This window comes from Pristiophorus japonicus, chromosome X (assembly GCF_044704955.1).
Source record: "Pristiophorus japonicus isolate sPriJap1 chromosome X, sPriJap1.hap1, whole genome shotgun sequence".
Taxonomy (NCBI): Eukaryota; Metazoa; Chordata; class Chondrichthyes; family Pristiophoridae; genus Pristiophorus; species Pristiophorus japonicus.
Window position 1 is genome coordinate 37,546,281 of NC_092010.1, and position 13,731 is coordinate 37,560,011.

General features: G+C 49.5%; 1 protein-coding gene across 1 annotated transcript in view; it reads right to left on the minus strand.

The window, feature by feature from the left end:
* Positions 1-625: 625 nt before the first annotated feature.
* cdk4 (cyclin dependent kinase 4) overlaps positions 626-13,731 on the minus strand; it is a 36,867-nt gene continuing 23,761 nt past the window's right edge. Inside the window, exons 6-8 of the mRNA XM_070869659.1 lie at positions 12,275-12,325; positions 11,737-11,872; positions 626-2,245 (exon numbers count right to left, since the gene is read on the minus strand). Coding sequence (XP_070725760.1) covers positions 2,156-2,245; positions 11,737-11,872; positions 12,275-12,325 — 277 coding nt within the window. The 3' untranslated portion in view covers positions 626-2,155. The remainder of the gene's footprint in view (positions 2,246-11,736; positions 11,873-12,274; positions 12,326-13,731) is intronic.

Sequence of the window (13,731 nt, forward strand, 5' to 3'; positions counted from 1 at the left end):
GAACATGCCTCTCGCTGTTCAGTGTGAAGGGGCTGAGCGGCAGACTGGGCTGTCCCCACTCGCTGGTCCTCCAGACTTCCAAAGCAGGCCGCAGAGGTAACTGGGCTAGGAAAACAAAGCTTAGAACAGGGAGAGGGGGGAAAGATAGATTTGCGCAGAAAACACTTCCTGCTGGACGTCAGACCACTATTGCAAGCATATTTCCATGGTTCAGTGGGCAGCACTCTCGCCTCCGCGTCCGAAGGTTGTGGGTTCAAGTCCCACTCCAGGGACTTGAGCACAAAATCCATGCTGACACTCCCAGTGCAGTGCTGCACTGCACTGTCGGAGATGCCATTTTTCGGATGAGCCGTTAAACCAAGGCCCTGTCTACCCTCTCTGTTGGACCGTAAAAGATCCCACGGCGCTACTGGAAGAGCAGGGGAGTTCCCCCCGGTGTCCTGGGGCCAATATTTGTCCCTCAACCAACACCTAAAATGAGATTATCTGCTCATTATCACATTGCTGTGTGTGGGAGCTTGCTGTGCGCAAATTGGCTGCTGCGTTTCCTCACATTACAACAGTGACTACACTCCCAAAGTACTTCATTGGTTGTAAAGTGCTTTGGGGGGGGGGGGGGGGGGGGGGCGTCCAGAGGTCATGAAAGGGGCTATATAAATGCAAGTTCTTTCTTTCTTTACGGGCTTTGCTACTCTTCCCCTTCCTCTCCCGCTGAAGATTTACACATGCCTAGGACTATTTGTAGCAGCATACTATTCACCCGTGAGGGCTCTACGCATCACCGTAACCAGGTGAAGCATTTTAGCTGAAAAGGCAAGGGGTGGGGGTGGGGGAAGTATTTGGCCCAATATTCCAGCAACTTGGGAAAAAAAAAATGCTGATTTTAAAAACAATGTTTTGTAAACCTAGTCCCCCTGGTACACGATATCAAGGGACTGCTTTAAAAATGGCCACACACACACAGACAGCAGGCCAAGAAAACCTTTCCAAATAAAAGATTTTGCCAATGATTGGTCAAACAGAAACTTCAATATCTCAGCACCCAGGAATTATGGGGTATGGCTCCTTTAAGAAGTTCAACACATTGTTAAATAGCAGCGACCAGTCTCAAAACTAGGTGGCCATTTTGTACCGCTGCCCAAGCCCTTCAGCAATCTCCCCTCAGCCGTGACCACCGATGGCAAAATGCTTGGCAGAACTGCAACATACAGAATGGATTCCTTACAGGAGGAGCCCACAGTACAACCCGAAGGATTAAACCTTCCTCGTAAACAGTGGACAACTATCGACCACCGTCTCCATTGGTGGCAGATTAAAGCGACTGTGGAGCTCCAAATCAGACCCTGGAGCACATCAATGGGCCATTTCCCTCAGAGGGAATGTGCAGGCAGCCTACAAGATATCCACGCTGTTACACCGGGAGCTTTGGCCTGGATATCTGACATGGATATTGACCGTTGATTTGCTTTGCTACCAGCGTACGGAAGATAGCAGCAGCTAGGGGAGGGAGGGAGGCAGGCAGGCAGGCAATTACTTTCCCCGCATTTCTCTCAGTTGCCAGGTAGTGTTGGGCAGCGCGCAGTCTCGGTGTGAAAACACCCCTCTGGGCAAATCTTCAGCTGCTGCTCAGTTTTGAAAAATAGTCACTGCCCACCCTTCGCAGCCCAAGATGCTCCAACCTATCAATTGGAGAAGCGGGGTGGAAGGGGCATGGGCACGGACGGAGGGAGCAAGGCAGAGGGGGAGGGGCAGATGGCACCAAATTCTGAACACTGGTGACAGTGCCCGTTGTACTGCCAGCAGGCTGGCACACAAGTGGACGGGCACGTCAAGAAAGTGATGCCATACGTAGAGCCGATACCTCAATAAAAGTCTGCGGCTGTCAAGGGCCAAGAACCAGGCCAAAGAACCGGCCCGGTGACATCTTCCAAGCTTCACCTTCTTTGGGAAAAGAAACACAAGTCAACGCGAAAAAGAGAAAAAAGAAAAAACACGATGGAACGCCCTCAGTTGATTTATGTTCAGTTTCCTCCTCCCCCACCCCCCCCTCCACCGGTGCACTACTGTTGGACACAGCTGTGCCAGGAGCACCCCAGAGTTGATGTGCCAGAAAAGCCAGGTGCAGTTCCCTTTCCACGGGTCACCACCGATCGCCTTAAACGTCAGGACTCTGGCCTTGGAAGTAAGGATGTCGCAGGGCGTCAAAGGCAGAGATCCTTTTATAGGGGCTGAACATCAACAGCTCCTGAAAGAGAAAACAAAGCTTCAGTAACTCGCCTGAATATTCACAGATCAGTAAAATATACCTCACCGACAGACCTTCCAGATCAAACGTGCATTTGGATTAAACAGTTCATTTTTCCAAAACAAATTCATTCACTGGATGTGGGTGTCGCTGGCAAGGCCAGCATTTATTTTGCCACCTTGTACAACCGTGTCGCCCGCTACAGAAGGCCGTTCAGAGTCAACCACGTGGATGTGGGACTGGAGTTACGTGTAGGCCCAGACCAGGTGAGGATGGCAGGTAAGGGCATTGGGCCAAGGGTGAGTGAACCAGTTGGGTTTCAACAACAATCAGACAGCTTCGTCGTCACTTTTACTGACGCCAAAGTTTTGTTTTCAAAAAACGGAATTGAAGTTCTCAAACGGTCATGGTGGGGATTTGAACTCCCGGTCTGTGGATTACGAGGTCAGTATCATAACCACCACACTACCGTACCATCAGCCATTAACTCCCTCTTCCTGATTGGAGTTGATTCTCGTCTCATTCTCCTCCTCCTCCTCTCCTTCCCCCCCCCCCCCCCCACCACCACCCCCCCCTCCCTCCCTCCCCTCCCTCCATTATGCCGAATTACAGCTCAACTTTCAGCCTTCCCATTCGGATGAAGGGTCACGCACCAGAAATGCAGCCCGGCTTTTTCTCTTCACAGCTGGCTGCCCGGCTGCTTCTGTTCGCCTTGGCCTGTCCATCACTGGGAGCATCCAGCTCGGAAAGTCAGTGCCCGGAACCAGCCGCTCAATGAATGGCAGCCAATTCAACCCTTCAACCTGCTTCGGAACAGCCAAACACACCCAGGCACTGTGGAGCCCACAAGCAACAAAGCAAATCGAAGGCTGAAGAAAATTGGCCAAGGAGCGCCATACAACTGGGAGGGAGTCGTGCTCCCACTGTACGGTGCTCTGGTCAGATGGCAACAACTTATATTTATATAGCGCCTTTAACGTAGTAAAACGTCCCAAGGCGCTTCACAGCAGTGTTACAAGACAACAGATAAATGTGACACTGAGCCGCACAAGTAGAAATTAGCGCAGGTGACCAGAAGCCTGGTCAAAGAGGGAGGTTTTAAGGAGCGTCTTGAAGGAGGAAAGAGAGGCGGAGAGGTTTAGGGAGGGAGTTCCAGAGCTTGGGGCCCAGGCAACAGAAGGCACGGCCACCGATGGTGGAGCGATTATAATCAGGGATGCTCAGGAGGGCAGAATTAGAGAAGTGCAGAGATCTCTGGGGTTGTGGAGTTGGAGGAGATGAGAGAGATAGGGAGGGGCGAGGCCATGGAGGGATTTGTAAACACTGATGAAAATTTTGAAATCGAGGTGTTGCTTAACCGGAAGCCAACGTAGGACGTAGGTCAGCGAGCACAGGGGGTGATGGGTGAGCGGGACTGTGCACGAGTTTGATAACTGGAGGACCGTGCCCATCTCTGGTCACCAGAACACAAGGGAGACATTCAACCCCAGGCAGCAGCTCAGGGGAAGAGCCACACGGCTGATTTTGTGCATCAGCCGTGACTCAGTGGGTAGCACTCTCGCCCGAGTCAGAAGGTTGTGGGTTCAAGTCCCGCACTGTCGGAGGGGCGGTGCTGAGGGAGCGCCGCACTGTCGGAGGGGCGGTGCTGAGGGAGCGCCGCACTGTCGGAGGGGCGGTGCTGAGGGAGCGCCGCATTGTCGGAGGGGCGGTGCTGAGGGAGCGCCGCACTGTCGGAGGGGCGGTGCTGAGGGATAGGACGTTAAACCGAGGCCGTCTGCTCTGTCAAGTGGAATGTAAAAGATCCCGCAGCATTATTTCGAAGAAGAGCAGGGTAGTTACCCCGGTGTCCTGGCCAATATTTATCCCTCAATCAACATCACAAAAAAGAGATAGCATCTGGTCATTATCGCATTGCTGTTTCTGGGAGCTTGCTTGTGCGCAAATTGGCTGCCGCGTTTCCTACAGTGACTATACTTCAAAAAGTACTTCATTGGCTGTAAGGCGCTTTGCGACGTCCTGAGGTGGTGAATGGTCTTGTATCAATGCAAGTCTGTCTTTCTTAGCATCAGAGGACTGGAGGTGTGAGGAATGACTGGAGAAACTTGGCTTTTCAGCCTCAAAAGGAGGTGACCTTGCAGAGGTATACAATAAATGGCACGGAGAAAGTAAAGCCCGAAAACAGAGTGCAGGATAGTGGGGCGGGGCACAGGTTCAAACTAGAAAAAGGCAAATAAATTATGGGCTAAACGGCTTTCATCTGTATTGATCTAGTGACAATCTACAGTCAATGACTCAACCTTCAGGTATCCAGAGTTATTCTTGTACAATGTGATTACTGTCTCCTTTATCAACTGCTGTTCCTCAGCAGGAGAATACGCAAGGAGCCAAGGACACAATTCTTTAAAGACAGGTTAAAAAAGTAGTATCATCGCCGCTCTGGCCTAACAAGCAAGCACATGGACTAGCAACTCATCCTGTCGGTCTTTCATTTGTTCCACCCACATATATTACATTTTGGCGATGAGGATGGGGTCCTAAAGCCATCTTTAGGGATCATGGAAGGACCTTCGAGTGGACAAGTTTAAGGTGAATTTGACACACTTAAATGGAATTTTTGTAATCTTTTCCATTATTGCTCATGGAGAATCGTCTGTGCTTTGCCTTCATGCGTCTGTATCCATAGCAACAGCGGCCTGGATTCTCACAGGGACACAGGTAGTGAGCAGAGTTACTGCTCGACGGGATCGGGACCATCTTGGCCGCGTCTCTGGGAAGCCTCAGCGGGTATGACCGAGCTCGTGAACCATTCAGTTCTTACATTGAGCAAATAGAGAAGTGTTTTTTTTAAAGGGCCGATAACATTATTGAGACCGAAGGTGCGGATGAGAATGTTCAAGCTCAATATTAAGTAATTCGTGAACAGAAGATAGCAATGTTTCTAACGGAGATCGGGCCGGATGTCGATGGAACATCGACAAACCTACTCGTGCCAGAGAAAGCGAAGGATGCATCGGTTGAAAACATTGTCGAGAAGCTGGAGGATCATTTCGACCCAAAGCCATTAGAAATAGCAGAGCGTTATAGGTTTGGTATCAGAAACAAATTGAAACCATCAGTGAGTACATTGTCGTTCTTAAGAACCCGTCTTTACATTGTAACTTCGGCACATTTTTGCATCGTGCATTGAGATAAGTTTGTTTGTGGACTGGTGGATGAGCGCACACAGTCCAAGTTACTGAACACTCCGAAGCTCATGTTTGACATAGCATGCAAAGTTGCCCCATCGATAGAGATAGCGTTTAAGAATGTTAGGGAGTTCTGTCCAACTCGAGGGACTAGTGCAGCTGAGGTCTAGAGTCAAAGTCACCGCCAAGCCTAAAGCCGAGAGACTGACTCAAAAGCATGTCCGTGACAGCAGTTCTGTGAATTGTTATCGCTGCAATGGAAATCACTCACCACAGTCCTGCCAATACAGAAATGTGAAGGGTTTTCACTGCCAGAAGCAGGGCCATATTTCAACAGCTTGCAGAGCACGATCTAAAGCAGGAAGAACCATTCTAGTGGCAATGCAAAGCAGCAACAAAAGGGAGGAGTTCACAATATTGAAGTGAACACACCTGATGAATTAGGCAAACAGTATCTGTGCCACTAGCGGCAATGCTCGAGAAAGACTTCCATACAAAACTTTCGATCAACGAGCAATATGTTGATTGTGCATCAACACAGCGGTGGACTGCTCGATCAGAACTAACACCACACGAGAGCAAGTTTAATCAAGTATCACTTACAAAGAGTACCGTAGAGTTAAAAACCTACTGTGGAGAAATCCTAGAGACATGTGGACAAAAGGAATGTACAGTTCAGCACAATGGCCAGTCAGTAAAGCTACCTAGAAACATAGAAATTTACAGCGAAGGAGGCGGCCATTCTGGCTCATCGTGTCCGCGCCGGCTGACAAAGAGCCGCACGGCCCTCGGTCAGCCGCCCTAAAAGGTGACACATAAACCTATGAACAATGGCGGAAAGGCAAAGACTGGTTGAGAAAGTTAAAAGTAGACTGGAAAAACATCTGTGTAGAAGATGACTCGACACAATGCTGAACAAGTACGAAAGCATGTTCACGAGGGCATCACTGGGTGTGACACACATATCCACATCAAGTCCGTGAAGTCCTTATTGTAAGGCAAGGTCGGTCCCCAGGCGTTGAAGTCAGAGAGAAGAGTGCTCGTAAAAACTGACAGAAGTGGATGTGTTACCCCCGATTGTGGTAGTGCCCAAAGCAGACAAAACTCTATGCTTGTGCGGCGACTGCAAAGTTACTATCAACCAAGCAGTTGACGATGCAGTACCCATTACCTCCGCTGGGCAGGCCACATTATTCACATGCCCGACACGAGACTCCCAAAACAAGCGCTCTACTTGGCACTCCTTCACGGCAAACGAGCCAAAGGTGGGCAGAGGAAATGCTACAGGGATACCCTCAAAGCCTCCCTGATAAAGTGCAACATCCCCACTGACACCTGGGAATCCCTGGCCAAAGACCGCCCTAAGTGGAGGAAGTGCATCTGGGAGGGCGCTGAGCACCGAGTCTCGTCGCCGAGAGCATACAGAAATCAAGCGCAGGCAGCAGAAGGAGCGTGCGGCAAACCTGTCCCACCCGCCCCTTCCCCTCAATCACTGTCTGTCACAGGTGGGACAGAGACTATAATTCCCGTATTGGACTGTACAGTCACCTGAGAACTCAGAGTGGAAGCAAATCTTCCTTGATTTCGAGGTACTGCCTATGACAATGATGATCCATTACCTACGTCGCAAGATTTATATGCAGCACTCTCTGGGTCAAAGTTTTTCTCAGAGCTTGACCTGTCGCACGCTTACGCTCAGCTGAGTGTTGACAAAGGGAGTCAACAGTATCTCACCATCAACACACACACAGGAGTGTACTCATACACCAAGCTACCCTATGGTGTTTCCCCCACAAAAATCTCCCAGGCTACGATGGGTAAGATTTTGCCAGGAGTTCCAAATTGCTTACGCAATCAAGGCGATGATGTGCTGATCACAACAAGCAGCGAGGGACAAAATCTAAAAGCGTTAGATATAGTGCTTCAAAGCTTGAATGCCCACAATGTCAAATTGAAAAGGAGCAAATGGGCTTTTGTACAGCCTGAGGTTGTGTACCTGGGTCTGACTTGCAACTAGTGAAGAGAAAAGGTTGCTGCAATCATTAATGCTCCAAAGCCACAGAACGAGTGTTAAGATCGTTCCCTGGAATGGTCCACTACGACGCATCTTTCTTACCCGAGTTAGCGACCACATTAGCCCCATTGCACGAGCTTAAGAAGGATGTCCAGCGGATGTGGACGAAAGCGCAACAGGAAGTTTACGACGTTTGTAAGAGAAGTCTCTCCAGCAATGCTCTACTTTTGCACTATGACAGAGCGTGAGCTTAAGTTAGTGTGCGATGCTCCTAGCTCTAGTGTGGGAGCCGTCATAAGGCACGTAATGGATGACAGCCAAGAGAAACCAATCGCGATCGCATTGCGAACCCTCAGAGCGAAAGAAACTACGCGCAAATTGACAAGGAAGCACTTACCATAGTGTTCGGAATCAAGAAATTTTAAGCAGTTCCCGATTTGCAGAAAGTTTACCCTGACAATCGGTCACAAACCGCTCCCAAGCAACATTGTGGCCCAAATCTACCATCCCTGCACTGGTCGCATCAAGAATGCAACGTTGGACAGTGCTGTTGTCACAGGAGTTTGGAGTAGAGCGCTTGGCAAGCGAGCCAAAGGTGGGCAGTGGAAACTGTACAAAGCCTCCCTGATAAAGTGCAACATCCCCACTGACACCTGGGAGTCCTTGGCCAAAGACTGCCCTAAGTGGAGGAAGTGCATCTGGGAGGGCGCTGAGCACCTCGAGTCTCGTCACCGAGAGCATGCGGCAAACCTGTCCCACCCACCCCTTCCCTCAACGACTATCTGTCCCACCTGTGACAGGGACTGTGGTTCCCGTATTGGACTGTACAGCCACCTCACGACTCATTAAGAGTGGAAGCAAGTCTTCCTCGATTCCGCGGGACTGCCTGTGATGATGTTGTCACAATGTGACTACACGATTGAATATCGCCACATGAGGACTCGAGTGTGAAGATGCGATTTTTATGTTAGGTGCAGGTAACACAGTCGTTCCTGTGAATGCAACGGAGATTGCAGAGGAGACTCAAAAGGACTCAGTACTACAAAGTAACTCGAATGAATGGACTGATCAGTGTATCGGCACAGAATTGAAACCATGCGAGAACGGTCATACTGAATTGTCTTGTGAGCAAGCTTGCATCAAGTGGGGAAAGAGAGTGGTGTGAGAGAGTGGTGTGAGAGAGAGAGAGAGAGAGAGAGAGAGAGAGAGAGAGAGAGAGAGAGAGAGAGAGAGAGAGAGAGAGGAGAGAGAGAGAAGTCTGGCCGAACTTCATACTGAACATCCAGGGATTGTCAGTTTGAAATAAATTGCAAGAAGCTTTGTTGACTGGCCTGGATTGGACAGTGATCTTCAATCACTTGTCAGCAAATGCAGCATTTGCCAAAAGTGCAGAAACAAACCACCCAAAACTCCACTACATCCTAGGTCATGGCCAATAGACCTGGTCAGAGAGTACATGTAGACTTCTATGAGAAAGCAAATTATTTCCTGGTACTTGTAGATAGTCACTCAAAGTGGACTGAAGTGAAACACATGGGTTCAAATACTACAACTGAACACATCATAGGTGAGTTGATGTCTATCTTTGCATGTCATGGCTTACCTGAAGAACTTGTCTCCGACACTGGCCCTCAGTTCCGTTCTACTCTAGTCCAAAAGGTTCATGAAATGGAACGGTATCAAACACACTCTCCTTCCACCACATTACCCAGCTTCAGACAGAGCAGCTGAAAGGTCAGTCAGAATAGTGAAAGAAGCTTTCAAAGAGCAAGTGTTGCCAGGCTGTTCGCGACTCGGCATGAAGCAATGTTTGCCAAATTTCTTGCTGAAGTACAGTACTACCCTGCACACGACAACTGGATATACCCCAGCAGAACGCTTGAAGAGGAGATTGAGAATATGATCGAGTCTTGTTCAATTGAATTTGGCCTCAAGAGGTGAACAGAAACAGTTGAGCCAGAAACATGATGATACCAATCAGAAAGAACACCGTTTCAAACATAACAAGTCTGCTCATGTTCAGTCCCTTTGGCAAGTCGAGTTCACACAAGTGGGGTGTAGGAACCACAATACGAGGTTGATTGAAATTGGTGACTCAATCTGAAGTGTTCATGTAGATCGAATGATCGCTGCTAGAGACGAACCAGGACATTAATCGGGAACCACTTGGATCGTGAACACACATGCGAGATTGACTCAGTTCAGACTTCAGTAACTGAAGTACCAGGTTCAAAGTTGGGGGATAGAAACCAGATCATCTTCGAGTTCAGAACCAAAACAAAACCCAAAAATTGGTTCAACACCAAAACCTTCTGTCAGGAGATCAGGAAGGCTCACAAACCGGTTCTCAAACTGGATTTGTAGTTCATTTAAAAATTTTTTAAAGGCAGTTTTTGTTATGCGGTACATGCAATGCTGGGAAAGGTGGGACCAATAGTTTTGTTGTACTTGAGGGGAATACATGCATTACATTCCTACCCCCTTAAAAAAAAATCACATGGTTTGGTATGAGCATGCTCAGTTCGATCTGGCCTGAAAAACAAGTACATGGACCAGTAACTCATCGTGTCTCTGCCCCTCATTTCTTCTAACCAAGTATATTTACAGGTAGCGACAAGGGAATATTGTGTTGGTGCGCAAACACGAGGCCAAGGAGCTGGTGCACAGATTCCATCGCCGCTCCAGTGGATCCCAAAGCTCAAGCAAATCCCCGTCAGGAGATGCTGTACTGAGGCCGGGCAGTACCCAGGAGCTGCCATGTGCTGTCAAAAGTGGGAATGGCAGAGGCTTGGGAATCAGTTGTCCCTCTGCCCTCAACCACAGACTGGCAGGGGGTATGAAGAGAACAGAGGCAAAATAGACTAATATATTTCAATTCCAAAGCCATCTTGAAGTTCATTCAGGTCAAGAGTAAAACTGAAGTCAATGGGAATCAGGGGGAAAACTCCCCACTGGCAGGGGTCATACCCAGCACAAAGGAAGATGGTTGTGGTGGTTGGAGGTCAATCATCCCAGGCCCAGGATATTGCTGCAGGAGTTCCTCAGGGTAGTGTACTAGGCCCAACCATCTTCAGCTGCTTCATCAATGACCTTCCTTCCATCATAAGGTCAGAAGTGGGGATGTTTGCTGATGACTGCACAGTGTTCAGTTCCATTCGCAACTCCTCAGATAATGGAGCAGTCCGTGCCCGCATGCAGCAAGACCTGGACAACATTCAGGCTTGGGCTGATAAGTGGCAAGTAACATTCATGCCACACAAGTGCCAGGCAATGACCATCTCCAACAAGTGAGAGTCTAACCACAGCCCCTTGACACTCAACGGCATTACCATCACCGAATCCCCCACCAGCAACATCCTGCGGGGTCACCACTGACCAGAAACTTAACGACCAGACACAAATACTGTGGCAACAAGAGGTCAGAGGCTGGGTATTCTGCGGCGAGTGTCTCGCCTCTCGACTCCACAAAGCCTTTCCACCATCTACAAGGCACAAGTCAGGAGTGTGATGGAACACTCTCCACTTGCCTGGATGAGTGCAGCTCCAACAACACTCAAGAAGCTCGACACCATCCAGGACAAAGCAGCCCACTTGATTGGCACCTCATCCACCACCTTCAACACTCACTCCCTCCACCACCGGCGCACCGTGGCTGCAGTGTGTACCATCTACAAGATGCACTGCAGCAACTCGCCAAGGCTTCTTCGGCAGCACCTCCCAAACCCGCGACCTCTACCACCTAGAAGGACAAGGGCAGCAGGCGCATGGGAACACCGCCACCTCCACGTTCCCCTCCCAGTCACACATCACCCGGATTTGGACGTTCCTTCATCGTCGCTGGGTCACAATCCTGAAACTCCCTCCCTAATAGCACTGTGGGAGCACCTTCACCACACGGACTGCAGCGGCTCAAGGCGGCGGCTCACCACCACCTTCTCAAGGGGCAATTAGGGATGGGCAATAAATGCCAGCCTTGCCAGGGACGCTCACATCCCGTGAATTAATTTTTTTTTTTTTTTTAAGTCAGTGTATTACTGGATGATTAGAATTGTACCTCAGATGAAGGCCAACTCAGGAACGAATTTTTAAAAAGACATCTACCCTCCCTCAATGCATTTCCTGGGATATGGAATCGAACTACTTTGAGGCAGAAATGAATTCTCAGAAAATGCAAGTAAAAAATAAAAAAATAACTTTTAAATTGGCGCTTGTTTGTATTTTTACTCTTCCGATCCTAGCATTGCATTTTAAATTGGGGATTTGGGGATAATCTGCCCAAGAGTCCATCTCACCAGCAGCAGGTTGGCTCCCAAGTCATCGATTTCAGGTATATAGGTCTTGACCAACTGCGGAGACCGGTTGGTGAAGGCGCTACGTGGAAGGGTCACGTCCTCTGGCCAATCTTCCTCTGCCGGTAGCCCGGTCATGCTGAAAGCAGAGAAGTTCCCATTCTCAGTTAGCAGTGTCGCTCAGCCGTGCTAAAAACAAGCAAGAACTCGGAAGATTCGATTAGAACAAAAAGCTTTGCGCCTTTAGCCAATGCATGTGCGCCAATCGTTTGCAGATTTCATTGGTCCGATGTCGTTCGTCAACAGGGCCCTCCAGCAAGGAGGGGGAGGAGAAGGGGCCAAACCGCAAATCAGCCAAGACGTCACAAACTCGTAGCCAATTGGAAACATTTCAGCCATTCCCCCACCCTGGTAGGTGCGACTGTACAATCTCCAGCCGGGATCGCTCTTTCCTATCCCCAGAGTGCTCCCCTGGTTGTGCTAGGCCGCCCCCAGGCCCACCCTGCCCACGATGGAAATTGAGATCCACTGGCACACTTACTCAAAAATCTTTCCCAGTTGGTCAGCCTCCGATTGCCCACAAAACAAGGGCCTGTAACAAGACAAAGAAGAAAGTCAGTTGCACATCACTTGAACACTGAAACCCCATTAGCTCAACGTACCTCCCTTCACGGTATGAAGTGCCCATGGAGTGAACATTTTTTTTTGTTTGGGGGGGGGGGGGGGGGGGGTAAATGTATTTGCTTCATGGGTTCTTTGCTTCATTCATAGCAACACATCGCTATTAATAACTGGTAACAAAGGTTTATCACACTGCACATTACCAGTTCATCCACCAGGCTCACAACCACCTGCCCCATCGTGTATCCCCCGAACCCAACTGGCTGGGGTTTTATGGAGTCTTGTGAACACGGCTCCAGTTGGGGTGGAGTGTAGAATGTTTCGTTGTAAGGGGTGTCGCAGTTGTGTGGGGCAAACTGGTTGGGCTGGGTGCTCTTTACCTTTCCGTCATTGTTCATAGGTTTATATTGTAATCTTCAGGGCTGCTGACCGAGGGCCGTGCGGCTCTTTGTCGGCCGGCACGGACATGATGGGCCAAACTGGCCTCCTTCTGCGCTGTAAATTTCCATGTTTCTATCACGTGACTGGCTAAGCCACTCCCAACTCAACAGCTCTACCAATCTGTGAGCATACTCACAGGTACTCACATTTCAGGTGGTGGGAGAGAGAGAAAACAAATTGGTTCCCCTCGAGGCTCACCCTGGTGCTGTCGGGGAGACTCGTGCAATTTACTTGCAATGTGCTGGCTCCAATCTGCCTCTATTCAGGGCGATCGCAATGGCTCAGCAGAAACAGGGACAGAGCTAACCAGGGTGTTGGGGGAAACGTCAGTTCAAGTCTGCGCTCTTCTGGGTACCGAGGACCCCAAGTGAAAGGGCAGTCGGGTCCCAGGTAGCACATGTGCACAGCCAGAAGCTGCCCCGACTGCCGCACATTCACATGGTTCAGGAGATCAGAATAAAGGGTAAAGGAGGAATCAAATGATCCCATGCTGGTGCAGGTTATGGTGTGGGTCAGAGGTTTGGCCTACGGTGCAGGTTGGAGGTTTGTATTAAGGCACAGCTGAATGCCAAGCAAGCACATGCTGTGTACCAAACACAATTCATTGAAAAACCAGACAGCTTGCAGTCAGACGACCCAATAAATGGAACCCTGGGATAAGAGGGCTGTCCCACGAGGAAGGATTGAGTAGAATGGGCCCCATACGCTCTGGAGTTTAAAAGAATGAGAGGTGATCTCATTAAAACATACAAGCTTCTGAGGCGGATTGACAGGGTAGATGCAGGGAGGAAGTTTCCCCCGGGCTGGGGAGTCTAGAACCAGGGGTCACAGTCTCAGGATAAGGGCTCGGCCATTTAGGACTGAGATGAGGAGGAATTTCTTTACTCAGAGGGTGGTGAATCTTTGGAATTCTCTGCCCCAGAGGCCTGTGAATGC